The sequence below is a fragment of the Dipodascopsis tothii genome (genome assembly GCF_038497935.1).
Source record: "Dipodascopsis tothii strain CBS 759.85 unplaced genomic scaffold V1510scaffold_15, whole genome shotgun sequence".
Lineage (NCBI taxonomy): Eukaryota > Fungi > Ascomycota > Lipomycetes > Lipomycetales > Lipomycetaceae > Neoaidaea > Neoaidaea tothii.
Window position 1 is genome coordinate 107,275 of NW_027117999.1, and position 11,811 is coordinate 119,085.

At 67.2% G+C, this 11,811-nt stretch overlaps 6 protein-coding genes and 1 non-coding gene across 7 annotated transcripts; 5 read left to right on the forward strand and 2 right to left on the reverse strand.

Moving 5' to 3' along the window:
* The first annotated feature begins 661 nt into the window (after positions 1–661).
* V1510DRAFT_430263 (uncharacterized protein) lies at positions 662–2,099 on the forward strand. The gene is made up of 4 exons (XM_066935361.1): positions 662–1,001; positions 1,033–1,080; positions 1,112–1,185; positions 1,216–2,099. Exons 1-4 carry the CDS (start codon positions 920–922, stop codon positions 2,026–2,028), a joined length of 1,017 nt encoding a protein of 338 aa, XP_066788881.1. The 5' UTR covers positions 662–919; the 3' UTR covers positions 2,029–2,099.
* A 4-nt stretch (positions 2,100–2,103) lies between these two features.
* On the forward strand, positions 2,104–2,922 carry V1510DRAFT_127639 (Clp protease proteolytic subunit /Translocation-enhancing protein tepa). Its single transcript, XM_066930295.1, has 3 exons — positions 2,104–2,272; positions 2,303–2,670; positions 2,702–2,922. The coding sequence occupies exons 1-3, from the start codon at positions 2,234–2,236 to the stop codon at positions 2,901–2,903; spliced, it is 609 nt and encodes a 202-aa protein (XP_066788882.1). The 5' UTR covers positions 2,104–2,233; the 3' UTR covers positions 2,904–2,922.
* V1510DRAFT_417027 (peptidase M18) lies at positions 2,826–5,330 on the reverse strand. Its single transcript, XM_066933875.1, has 2 exons — positions 4,961–5,330; positions 2,826–4,382 (listed from the first exon to the last, which is right to left on the reverse strand). Exons 1-2 carry the CDS (start codon positions 4,983–4,985, stop codon positions 2,941–2,943), a joined length of 1,467 nt encoding a protein of 488 aa, XP_066788883.1. The 5' UTR covers positions 4,986–5,330; the 3' UTR covers positions 2,826–2,940.
* Positions 5,331–5,958: 628 nt separating this feature from the next.
* Positions 5,959–7,692, forward strand: V1510DRAFT_407160 (quinon protein alcohol dehydrogenase-like superfamily; the record flags this gene model as incomplete). The annotated part of the gene is made up of 3 exons (XM_066932402.1): positions 5,959–6,337; positions 6,372–6,901; positions 6,934–7,692. The coding sequence occupies 3 exons, from the start codon at positions 5,959–5,961 to the stop codon at positions 7,690–7,692; spliced, it is 1,668 nt and encodes a 555-aa protein (XP_066788884.1).
* Positions 7,693–10,043: 2,351 nt separating this feature from the next.
* Positions 10,044–10,880, forward strand: V1510DRAFT_365490 (uncharacterized protein; the record flags this gene model as incomplete). Its single annotated transcript, XM_066931225.1, has 1 exon — positions 10,044–10,880. One exon carries the CDS (start codon positions 10,044–10,046, stop codon positions 10,878–10,880), a length of 837 nt encoding a protein of 278 aa, XP_066788885.1.
* A 335-nt stretch (positions 10,881–11,215) lies between these two features.
* V1510DRAFT_t138 lies at positions 11,216–11,289 on the reverse strand. The gene has a single exon. It is a non-coding gene; the product is annotated as a tRNA-Val (tRNA).
* An 82-nt stretch (positions 11,290–11,371) lies between these two features.
* Positions 11,372–11,717, forward strand: V1510DRAFT_417036 (uncharacterized protein). Its single transcript, XM_066933876.1, has 2 exons — positions 11,372–11,449; positions 11,482–11,717. Exons 1-2 carry the CDS (start codon positions 11,382–11,384, stop codon positions 11,666–11,668), a joined length of 255 nt encoding a protein of 84 aa, XP_066788886.1. The 5' UTR covers positions 11,372–11,381; the 3' UTR covers positions 11,669–11,717.
* Positions 11,718–11,811: the final 94 nt, after the last annotated feature.

Genomic DNA, 11,811 nt, shown 5'->3' on the forward strand with positions numbered 1-11,811 from the left:
CTGAGCCTGAGATGCGAGCCTGCTGCCTGCTGCCTGCTGGCTGTGCGTGCTGCGATGCCGCCGGTGATGCGGACTGAAGGTGGTGGTGGAGGGGAAAGATTGCAACGCCCAACGCTGCGGCTCGGCTTGCCGCGCTGCGCCAGCCGCCGCCCCGCGACGGGCCGCGCTGGGCCCCGCGGAGGGCCGACGCGGCCAGGATGGGGACGCGCTGGCCGCCGGACGACGACTGCGGACGCGCGGGGTCGACGGGACCGCAATTGCGGGCGCGGTGGGCGCTGGGGGCGCGGATGGCGGCGGCCGCAGGCCGGACGACCGTCGGATGGCTGCCGGAGGGCGCCACGGCCGCGCCACGGCGGGCGCGGGGCGGCGGCGGCCACGCGTAGGCGGCCGCTGGCCGCGGCGGGGCCGGCGCAGCGCCTGGCACGGCGCGGCGGCGCGTCCGTAGTCGCGGCCGGCGGCCGCGGCCGCTGCTGTCGGTCTACAATGGGCCCGGCGGCCGCCGCGGCCGCTCCCGCACTCGCTGCGGCGGCCGCGGCCACGGCCGGCCGGTCAGTCTCGCGCCCGCTGGCGCGTCCCGTCGGATCTGTGTCAGTCGCGTCGCGTGTGCGACGCTGCGATCGTACCCGAGACCCGGGTACGATGGCCGGACGGCAGAGCGCCGAGTCCGCGAGTCCAGTCCGGTCGCACGCCCGTGACCCGACCCGCCGGACGAACAGCTCGTCGGGTTCGGGCGGCCGCCGTGCTGGAACGACGTCGCACCGGCGACGCACTGTGGACGCACGGCGGCTACCCTGCCGCGCAGCGTGGGAGCGCTTGGCGGGCCCACGCAGCTGGGACGTGCAGCCAGATCATACCCGCGTGCGCGCCGATCTGCGGGTATGATGTTCCCAGCGCTCCTCCGCGACCGCCAGACTCCGCCATGTCGTCTCCAGCGGCCATGATCCCGCCGCACACGCTGCGAATCAAGCGCAAACGCAATCAGGACCCGCTCCAGGCCCTGCGTAAGTGCGTGCCCGGCCCCGCTGACCCCAGTGCTCGACCCGGACGAGGCGTCCAAGCGAACAAAGACCAACGCGTACGGTACGTATGCCGCCGGGCGATCTGACGGCAGTGTTCCGCCTGGCCGGCACCGAGGACTCGATCGGCACCGATGACTCTGCGATCACGCTGCTGGAGGCCCCGAAGGTAGGCTGTGTGCGAGCGCGCTGACGCCAGCCCGAGGCCGAGCAGGCCGAGCAGGCCGCTGCGGCTGTCGCCGTGCCCACACCCGCGCCCGTCCAGACGCGCACGTTCCGGCTTCCCAAGCGCAAGCGCGACGAGTCGCGGTCGGCCGCGTCCAGGACGCACGCCGCCGGCGGCGTGCCCGGTGCGGCGGCAGGCGGCGCGCCGGCCGCCGTCGACGACGAGCTCCAGGCCATGGTCGAGCAGTACCTCCAGCTGAACCGCGAGGCCGGCGCGCCGCTGCCCGCGCGCGCGCTCAAACGGGCGCACCACGAGCCGCCGTCCCCCGGCGCCGACGCGGCCGTCGCCGCGTTCGCCGGCGACGACTACGTCTACGACATCTACCATCGCGAGAAGATGCAGGACGTGGCGCTCGCCAGCGGGCAGTACGGCGTCGTGCTGGTCTCGCCCGGCGACTACGAGGAGCTGGTCAACGACGATAGCGACGACGAGCCAATCCGGTCCGACGACGAGGACTCCAACGCCGAGGACTTCTACCGCAACGACTACCCCGACGAGGACTCTGCCGACTCGATCTACCAGTACGGGCCGTCGTCCGGCTCCAGCAGCGAGTCGCACGGCGCCGACGACGACGAGTACGACTACGGTGCCGGCTTCCAGCGGTTCGCCGACGACGACGGCGACGGCGACGGCGCGCCGCGCGTGGCGCCGCGCGTGGCGCCGGACGCGGACGACTTTGACGTCGCGCTCAACGACGACGCATACGTCCACGGCGACGACCTCGACGACGACAGCCGGTACCGCACGCGGCCGCGGCTGTTTGGGCCCGAGTCGGACGCGGAGTAGTGTACATAGTGGTGATAATCCGGGTAACCCGCGCTCGCGTAACCCGCGCTCCGCCGGCTCCTCCGCCCCAACCATGTTTTCTGCGCGCGCACGCTCGTGCGCCCGGCTGGCGCGGTCCGCCGCCGCGCTGGCCGCCGTCCGCGGTGGCGCCGTCCGCTCGTACGGCCACGGCTTTCCCCCCGGCTCGCAGGGCGCCTGGGAAGGCATGACCGGGCTCACGATTCCCATGGTCATCGACCGGACGGTAAGACGCGCGCGGGCGCGCTGACGCCAGGACCGGTCCATGCAGGCCTACGACATCTTCTCGCGGCTGCTCAAGGAGCGCATCATCATGCTCAACGGCCCCGTGTCGGACCACACGACGTCTCTCGTCGTCGCCCAGCTGCTCTTTCTCGAGGCCGACAACCCCAGCAAGCCCATCTCGCTCTACATCAACTCGCCCGGCGGATCGGTGACGGCCGGGCTGGCGCTGTACGACACGATGCAGTACATCCAGTCGCCGGTGTCGACGCTCTGCGTCGGGCAGGCGTCGTCGATGGGCTCGCTGCTGCTGGCGGCGGGCGCGCCCGGCCAGCGGTTTGCGCTGCCGCACTCGAGCATCATGATCCACCAGCCCTCGGGCGGGTTCTCGGGCCAGGCCAGGTACGTGGGCCGCAGGGCGCACTAACGGCAGCGACATTGCGATCCACGCCAAGGAGATCCTGCGCACGCGCGAGGCGCTCAACAAGATCTACCAGAAGCACATGAGCAAGCCGATCGACCTGGCCACGATCGAGGCGCTGATGGAGCGCGACAACTTTCTGACGGCGGGCGAGGCGCTCGAGCTGGGGCTGATCGACAAGGTGATCACGCACCGCGAGCCCAACGCCGAGTGATGTTCTATTGTCCTAGTCCACACCGGTAATAACTATCCTAGTCCACCACGATCTGCTTCTCGATCTTGGCGTAGTTGTTGAAGTACGCGGCAAAGAGGTCGCACGCGTACTTGACGTCGGCCGAGCCGCCGGTCTCGCGGATCGAGTGCATGCTCAGCTGCGAGTTGCCGAGGTCGAGCGTGCGCACGCCGAGCGCGGACGCGAGCGCGGGGCCGATGGTCGAGCCGCACGACGAGTCGTTGCGGACGACAAAGAGCTGCAGCGGCACCTCGGCCAGCTCGGCGACCTCCTGGAGCAGGACCAGGCCGGGCGAGTTGGTCGAGTAGCGCTGCTTGGCGTTGATCTTGACGACCGGGCCCGCGTTGAGCTTGGGGCGGTGCTGGGACTCGTACTTCTCGGCGTAGTTCGGGTTGACGGCGTGGGCCATGTCGGCCGAGAGCAGGAACGACTTGGCCGTGGTCTCCTCGTACACGCTCGAGCCGGTGGTCGCCAGCCAGCCGGTCTCGTGGGCCGTGTCAAAGTCCTTCTCGGCCGTGAGCCCCGACAGCCGGCGCACGACCGACGGCAGCAGGTTCGAGCGCGCGCCCTGCGCCGACTCGGACCCGATCTCCTCGTGGTCGAAGCACGAGATCATGCGGATGCACGGGTCGCCGATCAGGTTCTTGGCCTGCGCGACCGAGTCGATCAGCCCCCGCACGGCCGAGTACGCCATCATCTGGTTGTCCAGCCGCTGCGAGAAGATGAACTCGTCCGACAGCCCGCCGAGCGTGCCGGCCTGCACGTCGTACAGGATCAGCTCAAAGTCCTTGATCGCCGAGACAGCCACGCCCGCCGCCTCGGCGACCACCGCCAGCAGCCGCGGCTGGTGCCGCTCCGTCATCGGCGCCAGCGGCTTGAACCCGGTCGTGGCCTTGAGCGACAGCTTCTCGATCGACTCGTTGAGCTTCTCCTCAACCAGGCCCGCGATCGGGAACAGCTGCGTCTCGGCGTTGAAGTGGAAGTTGGCGTTCTGCGTGCCGTCCAGGTGGATCGCCAGCGTCGGGATCCGCAGCAGCGGCTTCTCGACCTTGATCAGCTTGGGGACGTACTCGCCGGCCGCCGACCGCACAAACACGCGCCCGGCCACGCTCAGGTCGCGGTCGAACCACGACGGCCACAGGCCGCCGCCGTACAGCTCCACGCCGATCTGCACGTAGCCCTCCGACCCGCGCTTGGACACGGGCTTGATCCGCAGCGACGGGCTGTCCGTGTGCGCACCGACCATCGCAATGCCGTTGCCGGGCACCCACTGGTGGCCCACTGCGAACGCGACGATCGACGATCCATTGCGCGTCAGATAGTACTTCTTGCCCTTCTCGATCTTGCCGGCCCACGGCTCCGACTCCTTGAGCTCAATGAATCCGGCCGCCACCAGCTGCGCCTTGGCCGACGCGACAAAATGGTACGGCGTGGGCGACGCGTTCGTGTGGTCCACAAAGGCTGTACGTCAGTACGGTTCCGGTCGGCGCGGTGAGCCGCGACGCTAGACGCCGACGCGTGACGGACGCGATTGCCTCTTGGGCAGACCAAACGATTTGGTCGCGGCTGATGGCACTGCGCGGCGAACAGATGCTCCACAGAGACACGGCGGGTTGACAAAGACCGACAGGGGCTGGCGGCCGGTCTGGCGGGGTCTGCCTGGGGGTCTGCTTGCGGCGGTTGCGGCGGCCTGCCGCGGTCCGTGCCTGGCCTGAGCCTGGTCTCCGCGGTTCTGCCACCTTTCCGCTCCACCACCGCCGCTTACTCACAGGCCTCTGACCAGCTCGGCCACCGACCAGGCACCTCACTCCGTCGGGCTTCCGCGGCCCTCTGCGGCCGTCGCCTGGCGTCCGCAGGGGCCCGCCGCCGTCGACAAAGCCCGCCGCCGTCGCGCCCGCCTCCGCCACCACAGTCCTGGCCCTACCAGCCCTCTGCCCTCGCTCTGCCACCCGCCAACGGCCGCCGCCGCCGCGCGCCCGCCAGCAGCGCATCCGCTCCGCTGCCTCGCCCCCACCGCACACCGCAGCGCTCGCACATACCCTGGGCGTACTCCTTGGACGTCATGTCGTCTCTGTGTGCGTCGTTCCACGGGGTTCCACGGGATCTATCAAACACGGTTCTGTGACCTATCAAACAACTATCAGCCGTCCGGGACCCTATCTGCAGCTATCAAACAACCGTGCGTCTCCCAGCTGACCTCACCACCCGACCCGGGCGGTTAGGACTATCGGGTACTATCAGTGCCAAGGTGGTCACCCCGTGATTTTTTGGAACCACAACTGGCCACCAACCGAAGAATTCAATTTAACCTCAAAACGTCCAATAGTAAACAATAACCTTAACCTCCGGGTCTGTATATCTGACAGAGGCGGTCAGACGGACGGTTTATTTTGCAATCCAAAGCACAGGAACAGTACCGGCCGGTGCGTATGAGCACAGGCACGCAAGGACGCCAGTCAAAGTTGTGGCACAAGGTTAGTGACAGACAACGGCGTGCGAGGGGGCGGGTTCGGGCCCGAACCAGCAGACTGGTTGCGGCGGCCGCACGGCGGCGACGGCCGCAGCAGCGCGAGGCGGGGCGTGCGCGGGTCGGGCGAAGGCCAGGCGCCGGCTGCCAGACTTGCGGCCGGGCACACCGGGCGCCGACCCGCACGGATCGACGGAGACGGTGCTGACGCAGCAGGCTGCGGATTGCAAATTTGACTTATAAACGAACGGTTGCCGTCAACGCATCAGCGGCACACAAACGCGGCAGGCCTCGGCGACAGCACGTCCACGCACAGCGGGCGCACTCGGCGAGTTTACAAACCGGCGCTGGCTGCGGCCACACCGCAGCTCCCCAGACTCCGGCCCGTTTAGCTGATCCGCTGCACGGACCCGATAGAGAGCCAACGGCCCGGCCGGCCCAGTAAGCTACCCGCGAGTAGGCGAGCGCGTGAACGGTACGTACGGGAACGCCACCGCGGCGTGGACGCCGGGGGGCGACCGGTGGGAGGTGCTGACGGCCAAGAGACAGCACCACAGACCCCGACCGACGATGTATTCGGGCGATTATGGCAAGCGCGTGCGCACGGCCTCGTCCGAGAGCTCGATCGTGAACGAGTGGGGCTCGGACGGCGGCGAGGTCCCGGTGTCGGCGTCGTCGACGCCGGCCTCGGCCTCGGTCGGCTCGTCCACGGCAGCGTCGTCGACCAACACAACGCTGAGCTCTCGCTCGTACACGCTCGGCCAGCATCCATCATCGCCATCGCAGTCGCCGCAGCGCAAGCGGATCCGGTCCACCGGGTTTGGCGACCGCTACATCCCTAGTCGCGAGGGCAATCTACAAGCGGGGTTCAGTCTGATGGCCGACGGCCCGTCGTCGCCGAGCCGGACGCCGCGACGACCAGCACACAACGAGCTCGATTTCCAGAGAAGTACGGCGGCCGGCCGACCGGACTGACAGTGCAGAAGAAGAGGCCAACAGGACGTTTTCGACCGTGCTCCGCTCAGAGCTCTTTGGTGACGAGGTACCCGCACCCGCCGCGGACGCGACCGTGGCCACATACGACGGCTCGGGCGCGCGCACACCGCCACGGCGGGCCAGCATGTCCAATGCGCCGTCGACGCCGTCGCGCAACCTGTTTTCGTTCATGTCGCCGAGCCCGCGCAAGACGCCGACCCGGCAGATCGGCAGCGCGATCCTGGACGCCGAGCACGACGTGTACTCGCTGTCACCGGTGCGGTTCGATTCGCAGCGGCTGCTGCTGTCGCCGCGCAAACAGCCGCGGGCGATCGCCAAGGTGCCGTACAAGGTGCTCGATGCGCCCGACCTGGCGGACGATTTCTACCTGAATCTGGTAGACTGGGGCACGTCCAACGTGCTCGGCGTCGGCCTCGGCTCGTGCGTCTATCTCTGGAACGCCGTGACGGGCTCGGTCTCGAAGCTGTGCGACCTCGGCCAGAACGACCACGTCACGTCCGTTTCGTGGATCCAGCGGGTAAGTCACGCACGCACGCACGCTAACCGCAGGGCTCGCACGTCGCGATCGGCACCAACAAGGGCATCGTCCAGATCTGGGACGCCGAGCAGCAGCGCAAAGTGAGATCGATGGGCGGCCACTCGTCGCGAGCAGGCTCGCTGGCGTGGAAAGAGCACATCCTGACGTCCGGGTCGCGCGACCGCACAATCCTGCACCGGGACGTGCGCACGCCCGACCACTACATCCGGCGGCTCACCGGCCACAAGCAGGAGATCTGCGGGCTCAAGTGGAACTGCGAGGACAACCAGCTCGCGTCGGGCGGCAACGACAACAAGCTGTTTGTGTGGGACAAGCTCAACGACTCGCCGCTGCACAAGTTCTCGGAACACGTGGCGGCCGTCAAGGCCATCGCGTGGAGCCCCCACCAGCGCGGGATCCTGGCGTCCGGCGGCGGCACGGCCGACCGGCGGATCAAATTTTGGAACACAAACACCGGCCAGCAGATCAACGAGATCGACACCGGGAGCCAGATCTGCAACCTGGCGTGGTCAAAGAACTCGAACGAACTCGTGTCGACGCACGGCTACTCACAGAACCAGATCGTGATCTGGAAGTACCCGTCGATGCGGCAAGTGGCCGCGCTCACGGGCCACACGTACCGTGTGCTCTACCTGGCCATGAGCCCAGACGGGCAGACGATTGTGACGGGCGCCGGCGACGAGACGCTCCGGTTTTGGAACGTTTTTGGCAAGGGCAAGGCCGAGAACAAAGGCTCGACGCTGCTCGACGCGCTGCAGCAGATCCGCTAGGCGCGGGCGCCTGCCCGCGCGAGCGCGGACATGTATCATAGACAGCATATGCGGAGGTCGGACTACGAATTATCGTCCTACGTGCATATTTAGACGGTTGTATCAGTAGTAATGTTGGATGATCCTACGTCGGGCCGTGGCCCCCGCTTGGCCCGAGACGCACGCCCGGCGAGCACATTCCAGCCGGCGGTGTGCGCAGGCGAGCGATCGCGCCGGTGCCGGATGCGCGGCTGATCACGCTAACCATAGCGCGCGCAGGCTGCAGCGCTGCGGAGGCTTGGCAAGCCGTAGGGGCGAACCACCGCACTGGACAGGCCGCTTTGAGCGGTCGCGGGCCACTGCCGTGGTTTGTGTCTCACATTCAATGCTTGGCGTCCCAAACGGGCGCTTGCTGCATTGTCTTGACTGCGTGCCCGTCGAGCGAGCACTAGGCTTGGCGACGGCTGCAGCCACTGGAGCGCCGTCCGCTAGCGGCCCCCGACTTGGCTGTCCGCAGCCGGCGCGGATTCTGGCGCCGGTCGCCACGCATGGCGCTCAGCGGGGTCTGTCACGGCCGCGCTTCGCAAGTCCAAGACGAGCTAGCCCACGTCTGCGCACGGCGGCCTTGCATGGCAAGGGCCAGACTCCTTGTGCTGCGGCTTGATCCACACATGCGTGACGGCACGTTCGGTGTTGTGGCGGCTGTGGACGGCCTTCCACGTGCCTTCTACGGCCAAGGCCGCTGCACGCCGCGCGCGATCAGCCGTGCGCGCTCCCCGCGCGCCCGGCCGACTGGGTGTCTGCCTCACCGCCGCGGCCGGCTGGGGGCACGCCGCCCCCTAACGGGGAGGCGAGGCCACCCACTGCGGTTGTTTGTTTGTGCTAGCGCAAGCTTACTAGCGCAAGCGACCGCCGGACGATTGCGCGGATGCTGCGCAGCACCTCCCAGGCTAAAGATTTTCACCGGCGCTAGCGCACCTTGCCTGTAGCAGGCAGCCAGCGAACAGCACTTGCCGCAAAGAGATAGACGCCGGCTGCCCGATCCGCACATCTCCCCGTGGCATGCTCACTACGCCTTAGCGCCACCCCGTCCTACGTGGCTCTGTTGGTAAGCAGACGCGGACGCGTGGCCCGGGGGCGCGCCAGCGACGTTGGCTGCCGACCGCGGCGGCGTCTGCCATGGGCGCACGCTCGTGCGGACTGTTGGCGCCGGCGTCCGTGCTCGCGGCGTCGTCGTGCTGGGTGCATCGCGCCGGCGTGAGTCCTGCTGCTGCCGAACGGTGCATCAGCGGCCGGCTGCGGCCCCCAGCGGACAGCCCTCCCGATTGGGGAGCCCGGACTGCTGTCAGATGCATCAGAAGAGCACTAGATAGCGCGCGATGCGGTGCAGCGCAGCCCACATGTAATTAGGTATGGATGGGGTTAGCCCCTGTAAACCCTATTTACAAATTAATATCTTTTTTTAGAACGATAGCGGCCGCCGGCTGGCGGTCAAGAACGGGTGCCGGGCAGGGCCAGCGCCCGTTCGCCGGCGGTGGCCGGTGGCCGGCGGTCCCGACGGTCCTCTTGGGTCGCCGGTCGCGCGTGGCCAGGGAACAGCGGCCGTCTACTAGCGGCCCGTTCGTCAGTGATGGCGTCGGCTGCCGCCAGCCCGGCTGGGGCGCAGTCCGGGGCCGGCGCTCGGCGCTCGGCGCAGCCACCGGCGGCCTACGCCATCGAATATTGCCGCTCCCGGCCTCTGCACAGCGGGCGGGGCCGCAGAACACGGGACCAGACCAGCGCATGCTGCTCGCTTGCCTAGCCGACGGCGCATGCCCTAAGCATGTCTGGAGCTTTTCCAAGGCCAGCGTTAGTGGGGTGTACGGGGCGCCGAGCACGCTGGTGCGCGGCACGGGCTGGCCGAGATGGCTGCGGACACGGTTGCTGGCGGGGCACTGGCAGTCAAGTACTGAATAGAGTTTGGGCTGGTCATTTGGGTTTGTTCGATCAGATTTTGACAGAATTCGTGTCGGCACATATATAAAGGAGCCCGCCGCGATGACAGGCGTTTGACAGCCCCAGCAGACGCACACGGAGTGCCCACATACCTGACCCCGGCTGCAGCAGCGTGAGGCCGCGCGAACAGCGACCGCGCACGGGCCCGGTCCGGGAATTCCGACATGAGATGGGCGCACAGCCCGCTGGCGCTGGCCGCGGCGGCCGCGATGGTGCTGGCGGGCGCGGTCGCGCCTGCCGGCGGCGTTGTGATTTCGCGCATTGTGCCCGGCGCTGGCGCCGGCGTCGAGCCTTCCGAGCTGCTCGACATGCTAGAACTGACCGACACCGACCTGTACGACGTGGACGAGCTGGCCGAAATGGAGCACAACGAGCTCATGATAGACCTCGAGAACGTCGAGCTGCCGGAGGCGCTGCTGGTTGACACGATCCCGCTCGTCCGCCGGGCGGTTGCCGACAACTCGACCGACAACGCCACGCTGCCGTACGCGTTTGACACCGGCGTCGGCACCAACTTCACCAAGTCGTCGTGCCCAGACTTTCTCAAGACGTTCAGCCAGCAGGACGACTTTGTCGACTGCCTGCCGCTGTCGTTCTTCCTGCAGACCTCGCAGTCCTTTTTCGACATCGCCGCCGAGGGCGCCGGCGCGCTGGCGACTACGCTCGACCTGATATGCTCGGTCAACGCAACCAACTGTTCGGCCGTCATGGACTCGTACCAGGCCGAGCTCGTGCTCGACGACAACTGTGCGGCCGACTACGGGCTCGGCAACCCGCTCGTTGTCGAGGCCTACAACGCCTTCCAGGCGTACAACCAGCTCTTCGAGGCAGGCTGCCTGAAGACCAACGGCGATGACTACTGCTTCGTGAACGCGTTCGACAACGCCACGTTCTCCAATGACGCCAACATCTACTACCTGCCGCTGGACGTCGCGCTGGCCTCCTCGGCGAACGCCACCTGCAGTACCTGCGGCCAGGATATCATGGCTGTGTTCGCGCGGTACGCGAATGACACAACTGAGGCACTCTCGCGCACATACTTGAGCGCTGCCCAGATTCTGGACGGCGACTGCGGCAATGACTACGCGTCTACCGCGGTCATCAACACGTCTGCATCCTCCTCCTCTACGTCTGCATCCTCTCTTTCTGCATCCCCACACCGAGCTTGGTACTCGGTCGGCGTTTTTATGTCTGTTTGTCTAATTCTTGCCTGAGGGCCCGCATGTAAATAATAAACATCCCCTTTTACAATTTCGCGCCAATGGGCCATCGTCTTTCCGAGCATCGTCCGAACCAGGCCGCCCGGCGGCATGCAGGTCGGCTTGCCGACCCAGTTTTGGATGGGTCGCCGGTGCATGTGTCTAGTGGACAATGCGTGATCGACAGCGCCGACTCGGGCTGTTCTCGGCCAAGCCCGCAATGTGCATGCCAAATTGCGCGCATGCCAACCAGAAAAAGTATCGGCCGGCCAGCGGACGACTAGCGCTGGTGGCGGTACAACGGCGAACAAGTGGGTAAGTGCGAAACGACGGGGTGCAAAAAAAAAAATTGATTCGACCCAGGATCGAACTGGGGACGTTCTGCGTGTTAAGCAGATGCCATAACCGACTAGACCATCGAACCAATCGTTAGAAACTTTCGAGGCAGCGGCATCTTGAACCCTTACAAGCCCCGCCTAAAAGGTGTCGCGTCCACTCTCCTAGCCACCTCTCGCAATGTCGGACCTGCGCCTGAGGGTCCTGCGCCGGTACAAGGAGCTCCTCTACATGGGCCGTGACTACCCGTACGTCGGCGCCAGGACGTGCTAACCTCTAGCCAGGGCTATGTCTTCTTCCGCGACCGGCTGCACCGCGCGTTCAAGTCCAAGGCGGGCTTGACCGATCACGCGCAGATCGAGCGCCAGCTGGCGTTCACAGACTACATTGAACGCGAGATCGAGGCGCTATACCAGCTGCGCAAGTACCGCACGATCAAGCGCAACTATTACGCGGACGAGCGCTGACGCAGGGCCGGCGGCGGCGAGCGCGCCGTGCCACGCCGAGCCACACCGCCACGCCGCCACGCCGCCACTCACGCCACACCCACGCTGTTGGCACGGTCTCGGTCCGCCCGGTCCGCGCGCAGCCGGCCTCCTGTGACTCAGCC

Excerpts from the sequence above, each read along its gene's own strand:
- V1510DRAFT_430263 (XM_066935361.1), top strand. The coding sequence starts at position 920 with ATGTCGTCTCCAGCGGCCATGATCCCGCCGCACACGCTGCGAATCAAG. Across the intron at positions 1,081-1,111 it reads AACAAAGACCAACGCGTACG|TGTTCCGCCTGGCCGGCACC; the intron begins GTACGTATGCCG and ends ATCTGACGGCAG. Across the intron at positions 1,186-1,215 it reads CGCTGCTGGAGGCCCCGAAG|CCCGAGGCCGAGCAGGCCGA; the intron begins GTAGGCTGTGTG and ends CGCTGACGCCAG.
- V1510DRAFT_127639 (XM_066930295.1), top strand. The coding sequence starts at position 2,234 with ATGACCGGGCTCACGATTCCCATGGTCATCGACCGGACG. Across the intron at positions 2,273-2,302 it reads CCATGGTCATCGACCGGACG|GACCGGTCCATGCAGGCCTA; the intron begins GTAAGACGCGCG and ends CGCTGACGCCAG. Across the intron at positions 2,671-2,701 it reads GGGTTCTCGGGCCAGGCCAG|CGACATTGCGATCCACGCCA; the intron begins GTACGTGGGCCG and ends CACTAACGGCAG.
- V1510DRAFT_417027 (XM_066933875.1), bottom strand. The coding sequence starts at position 4,985 with ATGACGTCCAAGGAGTACGCCCAGG. Across the intron at positions 4,383-4,960 it reads GTCCAAGGAGTACGCCCAGG|CCTTTGTGGACCACACGAAC; the intron begins GTATGTGCGAGC and ends ACTGACGTACAG.
- V1510DRAFT_417036 (XM_066933876.1), top strand. The coding sequence starts at position 11,382 with ATGTCGGACCTGCGCCTGAGGGTCCTGCGCCGGTACAAGGAGCTCCTC. Across the intron at positions 11,450-11,481 it reads TACATGGGCCGTGACTACCC|CCAGGGCTATGTCTTCTTCC; the intron begins GTACGTCGGCGC and ends GCTAACCTCTAG.